The sequence below is a fragment of the Chaetodon auriga genome, chromosome 2 (genome assembly GCF_051107435.1).
Source record: "Chaetodon auriga isolate fChaAug3 chromosome 2, fChaAug3.hap1, whole genome shotgun sequence".
Lineage (NCBI taxonomy): Eukaryota > Metazoa > Chordata > Actinopteri > Chaetodontiformes > Chaetodontidae > Chaetodon > Chaetodon auriga.
Window position 1 is genome coordinate 7,984,682 of NC_135075.1, and position 8,266 is coordinate 7,992,947.

The 8,266-nt window shown below is 39.8% G+C and overlaps 1 protein-coding gene across 1 annotated transcript; it reads left to right on the forward strand.

The window, feature by feature from the left end:
* The first annotated feature begins 1,232 nt into the window (after window positions 1–1,232).
* cxxc1b (CXXC finger protein 1b) lies at window positions 1,233–7,211 on the forward strand. The gene is made up of 14 exons (XM_076752342.1): window positions 1,233–1,389; window positions 2,348–2,463; window positions 2,568–2,668; window positions 2,767–2,903; window positions 3,142–3,297; window positions 3,692–3,835; window positions 3,947–4,054; window positions 4,167–4,345; window positions 4,893–5,100; window positions 5,251–5,361; window positions 5,487–5,536; window positions 5,618–5,714; window positions 5,868–6,020; window positions 6,194–7,211. Exons 1-14 carry the CDS (start codon window positions 1,387–1,389, stop codon window positions 6,338–6,340), a joined length of 1,710 nt encoding a protein of 569 aa, XP_076608457.1. The 5' UTR covers window positions 1,233–1,386; the 3' UTR covers window positions 6,341–7,211.
* The last annotated feature ends 1,055 nt before the right edge of the window (window positions 7,212–8,266 follow it).

The window sequence follows — 8,266 nt, forward strand, 5'->3', positions numbered from 1 at the left end:
ATAATGTGTATTTCACACTACAATAATTTATTGTGATATAAAATTAAACCTCATCATTCTCTGTATATACCACAGACCCAGAGTCTGATCTGTAGCTGAGGTTTCATAGCTGTTAGTGATGAGTGGACATCTTGGAAATTGCAGAGAAGTTAATCTATTATTAATCACCATTTTGGAAACATGTATAATGTAGATGAAAGGCAGCATGCAGATATCCTGACAGCTAGAGTATGAGAATGTTAGATCTTGATTTTACTATTCATTCAAAATTCATGTCTTCAGATAGTATTTACCTCACCAATCAGAGAAAAACACATTTTATCATTTTAAATGTGTTATAGTTTAACAATACCTTTAGGCATATGGTAATCAGTTATATGTTATACAATGGATATAAATAGGGTATAATATATTATGGTTTCAAACTGAATGAGTCAAATCCAAATTATTTACACTGAAAAACTTTAATTTGGCTCATCTGATCAATGGGATCAATAGCCACAGCCCTTAATTAATCAACATATTTCATATTTTATGTTATTCATTGCTGCAAAGTACAGGGATCCACAAAGCCCGCTGTGTTTATCTCTCCTTGTTGCTTTGTGTATGTTAAGAGTTTTGTAAGAAACTTATTGTACTCACTTTTCATGACAAGTTCTGGAAGAAGCCGGTCCAGCATGCAGCTTTAATTACATGCATCCTTCAGTCAGCAGTGGAGGTGTAACTGCATCTCACAGGCTTTTTCACAGCCTCTCTCTCTCTCTCTCTCTCTCTCTCTCTCTCTCTCTCTCTCTCTCTCTCTGTGTGTGTGTGTGTGTGTGTGTGTGCATAAAAACAGGATGAGAACAAGAATGTCTGTATTTAATTTCCCTGGCGTGGGATAAATGAAGTTTGATCTTATCTCTTATATAATATGTATTTTCCAGATGTGTTTCACCCTACATCTAGTGTACAGTAGTAAATAAAGGTCATATCTAATGTAAGCAAGAATCAACATGGTTGTAAATAAAGCAATATCATTATGTATTGTTTATATTTCAATGATATTCTGCATATTGGTCTGCACACAAAACACAAGTCATATTGTGTGTGTGTACCATATTCTGAGCCCGAATAAGATACGCGTTTTTTTCAATAAACACAATTTATAATAATTCCAACAGATGGCGACATGCACTATTTTTTTTTTTCATTTGTCACCAGAGAAGAAGACTACCGACCAATGACCAATGCTATTTGTACGAGTGGTGACGAGTTTAGCCGTTTGTGAGCGATGTTATTTCCGTGTAAACCTTAAAATAATGCTAGCTAGCTGTTGAGCTAACAGGCACAGCGTTTCCCGTTTCACCATATTTGAGTGAACAAAGACTGCGCAGACCTCACATAATGGTAAGTATTATAAATAAAGGCTTTAATTTCTGTAAAGTTTACGATTTGGCAAAATTGGTAAATTCATTTGAGCCTTTTGAAAGGCCGTTCGTTTACATCCGACAGGAGCATGCTGTGATCCAACTTAAGTTAACTTAGCTTACTTTAACACTATATCGTTTAAATATAGCTGGGTTAGGTCGTGTCAATGCCGAATGGTGTCGCGTCCAGTTTAAATATGTTTTGATAACTTTGTGTTTGGATACAGCAAAATAAACTGACTGGCTAACGTAAACTGTAAACATCAAGTTAGCTGATGCTAACCGATTACTATGTGAGCCATCCTTAGCACATTCAGTAACGTTAGCTAGGTTAGTAAACAAAGCTTCTGTTTATGTTACTCGGTATTTGCCTATTACTGTGGGTGCTGGTTAACTTCATGTTTTTTATTTATTATTATTTTTATTTTGTTTTCCCTTTTTAGACACAACAAGCTAGCTAGGTAACATTAAATAGCAGGCGCTGAAACTGTGCATCATGGGATATCGTAGTGTAAATTAAAAACGTCAGTTATGAAATCTACTGCTTTAGCTTAGTCACAAATGTTGGACACAATGCTTTAGCGTAATTAACACTTTTACTTGTCCGGGTTGGAGCGGGAGTTAAGAGTAGAATTTTTTGTGATAGTGACAGGAATGGGTCTGTTTGAGTGTATTGGAGAATAGGATACTGATTCAGCTTGCATGGGGAAGGAAATTCAATTCATAGGAGGGAACAATCCCCGATTACTGAGCAGCAGACCGTGTATGGCAGCGCAGCAACTCTGCAAACAGAAATGCTAGGTGGCTAACTGCTAAGCCAAACCAACACAAAGTCTTCTGAAAAATGTCCTGCTGCAGCACAGCGATCAGTTGTCATTGACATTAAGTTTAATGTGATCATTTATTATGTGGAGTGTGACACCTATGATACTTTTCAGGACAGCGAAATGTCTGACATTGACCCTGCACCAGGTCCAGAGACCAGCAGTATGGAGGGGGAGAACGCACCTCTGTACTGTATCTGCCGGAAACCAGACATCAACTGCTTCATGATGTGAGTTCAGAACGCTAGGGCTGTTGTTTTAATGAGTCTGCTACTGCAAATGGACGCAGCAATGCTTAATCATGATTGTCTTTATTTGCCTCTGCCACCGACAGCGGCTGTGACAACTGCAATGAATGGTTCCATGGACACTGCATTAACATCACAGAGAAGACCGCAAAGGCGATCCGAGAATGGTACTGCATGAGATGCAGAGGTGATGAAAACAAACCTTTTATCACAGCTTTTTAGACTGCCATATCACAAATCATCAGAACAAAGGAGACATTGTTGCATTGTTCTTCCTATCAACAGATAGAAACCCCTCACTGGAAATAAAGTATAGGTCAAAGAAAAGCAGAGAGAAGGAAGCTGAGCCGGACAGAAGTGAAAAACAGTACAGCACCCCGAGTACTCCAGATTATAAGAGTGAAAGGCGGCGTGGATCTAAAGTAAGTTGTACTTGTGACCTAAATATTTATATTTTGCTGCAATATGTCAAGGGCATCAAAGAAGGATTTACAAAGGTGACACACAGTTTACTTGGGAGACTATTTTAAAATGAAAACATGCTTTGTGTCACAGCAGCAGCCTCCCATTTTAAAGCAATAGGTCAATATGTGGAGTGTGAACAATGCATGTTTCTTTGGATGCGATGGCCCTCATTGTCCATTGTTTGCTTTTTCTCAGGTGAAGCGTTCAGTCCGAATGTGTGGGGAATGTGAGCCCTGCAGAAGGACTGAGGACTGTGCTCAGTGTGACTTCTGCAAAGACATGAAGAAGTTTGGAGGTCCCAACAAAATCAGACAGAAGTGCAGGTTTAGGCAATGTGAGGTTCGGGCCAGGGTGAGTCACTTTATCTCTGTTTTGTGTTCAAATGCGATTGTGCCACCGAAATGTCAAAAAAAATTTTATTTTGTCACCTTCAGTTCACTGCCGCTTCTTTTTGTCATTGAAAATCTTGAAAGTTGTACATTATCTTTGTGGATTTACTCAACACATGTAAGGTCCTGCGATGGTCCGTTACTAGAATGTTACTCTGTAATAATGCTATCATTCATTCTCTACCAGGTCAAAATCATGCAATAGTTATTAAATGAGAAACTTAAAAGATTACTTATTTATTTATTTTTCCCTCCGATCCTTTAAGCTATTAGGCCTGCAGGATCTCTGATATGCTCATGCAATCCCTTGTGGCTAGTATGGAAATGTGCAACCTGTTGCTTGTTGTATTGTACAGAAAATGCTGCGTGTGAAGGATGAGGAGCTCTCTTTGCAAGAAAGGAGGGACAATTCTTACCACAGACGGAGGCGGTACTCTGACGACTACGACAGCGAAGCCGATCTCTACCGGCAGTACAAGGCAGCAGGACTTGACGGCATGGTAGCAGAACATCTGACACCATATTGTTGCTCATTTTAGATGCACTCAGTCAGCAGCTAAAACCTTTGGGAACCATATCTTGAGTCATTGGTCTGTTCTCCTCTCACTCAGGCATGGGCTAGTGATGACGACGATGAGCCCATTTTCAGTCCCGTCATGCGCAAGAAAGCTGTGAAGGTGAAGCACGTCAAGAGACGAGAAAAGAAGTTCGATAAGAAAGTAAGACTTGTTTCCTCATACAAATGATGGCTGATATTTGAAGTGCTGTATGGATGGTAGTATCACATGTACTTATGACTGGTCTGCAACCCCTTCTTTTAAAACTCTCCAGAAAGAGTCACGACGCCACAAACAGAAGCAGAAGCACAAAGACAGAAACAGATACAGTGAGAAGGGTGACCTCCGGGACAGCACAGGGCAGCGTCAGTGTCTGGGGCCAAGCTGTGTGGAGGCAGCAAGGCCAAACTCCAAATACTGTTCTGAGGACTGTGGCATGAAGTTAGCTGCAAAGTAAGAAGTCTAACTTTCATGCGTTAGTTTATTTCAGTTAAGATAGATGCTGTGTTCTGGATGCCTGCTTAGAATAAACAAAGCCAACATCAAGTGAGTTTAAATAGAACTGTGATTTATTTGCAGCTCATCTAAGTTTTTTTTTTCCCCAGAACTATCTAAAAAAATATTTAGAACCTTATTGAACACGTTTGTTTATTATAAAGGAGATGGTCTAATGATACCCCGTTTCTATTAAAATGACAGGACTGTTTCTTCACCAAGTCCTTGAAGAATTAAGTGCTGGTGAAAAGCTGCAGTTTTTGATTGTGTATTGTCTTGTGTGTTTTCTGTTTGATTAGAATTTCATTACTACATTAATTTATCAGCCTGACATGAAAACTCATAATGTCACCAAGCCTCACTGTATTATTCTGCCTCTTTGTCTTTCTTATCAATATCAATAGTGTAGCTTCCCATGGACAGTCTTTCTGAGCAAACTCAGTGATCGGACTTAGTGTTTTTTAAACATTTCTACGCATTGATTTGTGCGCATTTTGATCCCCAGCCGGATATATGAGATCCTCCCTCAGCGTATCCAGCAGTGGCAGCAGAGTCCCTGCATTGCCGAGGAGCATGGTAAGAAGCACCTGGAGCGCATTCGTCGGGAACAGCAGAATGCTCGACTGCGCCTCACAGAGATGGAGCGGCGTTTCCATGAACTGGAAGGCATCATCGCCAAGGCCAAGCAGCAGGCGGTTCAGCAGGATGAGGAGGTGAGCGGCCTGCATGTTATCCTAACTGCTGCCTCATGACGGCCCCCTGTGGGTCTTGTGAACGTCAGGGCCTTTCTTTTGTTTGTTTAAAGCTGCTGAAAAAGAGCCGTGGTAACACTTTTGGATAAAATGCTTCGGTTGTGTTTGCAGGTGAATGAAGGTGATAGTGAGGACACAGACCTGCAGATTTTCTGCGTTTCTTGTAGTCATCCCATCAATCCAAAAGTGGCGCTGAGACATATGGAGAGATGTTACGCAAAGGTGACTCTTTAATTTATTCTGTTCTGGTTATTATTTTTCTTTTAATTTCTGCTTCTAAGCTTCAGATAAATGCATACAAAGCATATGGTCTCTCACGTTTCTTTCCCTGATGCTTATCTTGGCAGTATGAGAGTCAGACCTCCTTTGGTTCCATGTTCCCTACAAGAATAGAAGGGTGAGAAAAAGAAAAATTAAGTCAATCAAAGCAGTTCTCCCTGTTTCAGTTGCTAAAACTAACGGTGGATTTTCTCCACAGAGCAACCAGACTCTTCTGTGATGTGTACAATCCCCAAAGCAAAACATATTGTAAGAGGCTCCAAGTTTTGTGTCCAGAACATTCAAGAGATCCTAAGGTCAGTGAAAACCCCTCAACCATTTCTAAAGCTTGCAGTATCATCTCGATGATTCACTGAAAACTGTCCACTACGGTCAACACTGATAGTACCAAAGAAGGCAAACGTAGGGTCGTGTTAATGTGGAGGTGTTTTCTTTGGTGTGGTGACCAGGTCCCAGTGGATGAGGTGTGTGGCTGTCCTCTGGTGAAGAATGTGTTTGAGTTGACGGGAGAATACTGCAGGGTCTCCAAGAGGAAATGCAACAAACACTACAACTGGGAAAAGCTGAGGAGAGCAGAGGTGGACCTGGAGAGAGTCAGAGTGGTAAGTCCAGCTGTGTGACTTGCTTTGGTTTTGAAGGACAGAACTTGATATTTGTTCTTTACATTTTTATCTGTTCGAGTTTCTGTTGATAGCTGCTGCTTGAAAATGCATCGACCCACAATGAGTGAAGTGACAGTTATTTACTCTGTTTTTTTCGTTTTCTTCACTCACAGTGGTACAAGTTGGACGAGCTCTTTGAACAGGAGCGTAACGTTAGGACTGCTATGACCAACAGAGCCGGTCTGCTCGCTCTGATGTTGCACCAAACTATTCAGCACGACCCTTTGACAACCGATCTCCGAAGCAACAAGGATAGGTAGTCGACCTAGTTTGCATCTGTTTACGATTCTATTGGATTTACACTTCTAGAACCGTAATTACCATTTGGAGAGAAACTGATTTTATAACTAGATAATTATTTTAAAATCTTTGTATGATTATTAACTTTAAGATGTAAATGGATATATTTTTCCCTAACTGGTAGATGAAGTAGTGCTTATTAAAAACTGCTGTTTTTTTGTATGATTGCCCTGAATAAACCATCTGTTCCAGGTTAAGTATGTATGTGAGTGATGTGTCTGTTAATTGTTGCATCGTTTCGATTGGCTCTTCGACACAGGATGCTTTCATTATGATTGTTGCAACTGAAAAGAATATGTTCTCCCCAAAAAGTGGTACAAAAACACAAAAGTGCTCTCCTGAAACTTGTACATCGTTACATTTAATTTGTTGATTGCCTAAATTACATTAATTCCAAAATGAGGTTTGCATGAGCACTTGACCAATGCTGACAAAAAACATAAACCCCTCCTTAGTCATTTCAAAGCATCACTAAAGTCAGGAAGCTGCATCGGGCACTGCTTTTTAAGAAAGATGACCATGACCACAGGTGCTGACAGGTGCTGTGCTTGTCAAGGTGTGCTGCAAGAACACAACGTCTGCAAACCACTTGTCAAATTTAAACTGTGATACCGTTTTGGCATGTGTTGATTTATGGGGTTAAAACAGTGTAAATTTTGGCATCAAAAATAAAATCAAGTCCTACGTCAACAAGGTGATGAAAACATCATTGTTTCACCGTAGAAACACGCTAAAGGTCGACGATTTCAAAACTATAAAGATGCTGAGAGGGTGATTCATGCTTTATTTCAAGTCGACTTGATTACTGTGGCGCATTATTTACTGGCCTCCAAAAAAAAAAAAAAAAAAAACACTGACAGACTTCAGCTCTTTCAAAACGCTGCTGCTCGGCTATTAAGCAGAACCAAGAGGAGAGAGAACATTGGTTAGTTTTAGTGACATCCTGTAACATCCAGGACTGATTACCTCTTCATATACAAATCCCTTAAAGCTACATCGCTAACTCTGTGATCACCTGCTGCTGGTCTGCTGGAGGTTTCCAGCAACAGTTGAAATAAAATTGTGGATGCAGCCTTTGTCCGTTACGCCTCAAAGCTCTGGAACACACCACCTACAGATATCAGGGCAGCAGCTCGCTGAATATTTTCTAAAGAAAGTTAAAAACCTCATCTCTTCACTTTAGCCTTTCACTAGCTGTGACACAACTCTGAAACTTTTGTGCTTTTCCTCACACTTATGCACTGCTACAAATGTTGTATTTCACTTGATTTTATGTATTCTATGTAAACTGTTTCACCTATGTTTTATCATTTTATGCTGGGATTTGATGCTTTATCCGTATTTATATTTTTACCCTTATTCCCCTCTAAGTGGATAAAGGTTTCTGAATATGGTGGTCTCTGGGGCAACACTGGGATGTGCCCTGTAGGCAGATAAAACCCACAGTGAGATTACATCCATGAGAAGACGTCCAGAGGCGACTGTGAAACGTCTGCTTCAGTGTAATCAAGACCTGGTTTGAATCAGTATCTGTTGAGATATCCTTATTCTGTTTTATTTTTACCTAGATTTTGATATGTTATTGTATGGCTTTGTGCATTGTCTTTATTTTTATTTTCATCCTTATCTCAATCTTATTTTACATTTATTTTTTGTCTGGTTTTAAGTCCATTCTGTCTTTTCTATGTAAAGCACTCACTTAGCGCATGTGATTTCTTTCTTGTAACACACTTTGAGCTGCAATTTGAACATTGCATTCTAATTGTTTCCGCTTTGCTTACCCTCTTTTTTGCTTACTACATAATTTTGTATGTGTTCTTTTGCAGTTTTGATGTCTTTGGTATTAATCTACAGTGTAGCATATAATAAAGAAGCACCATATATAC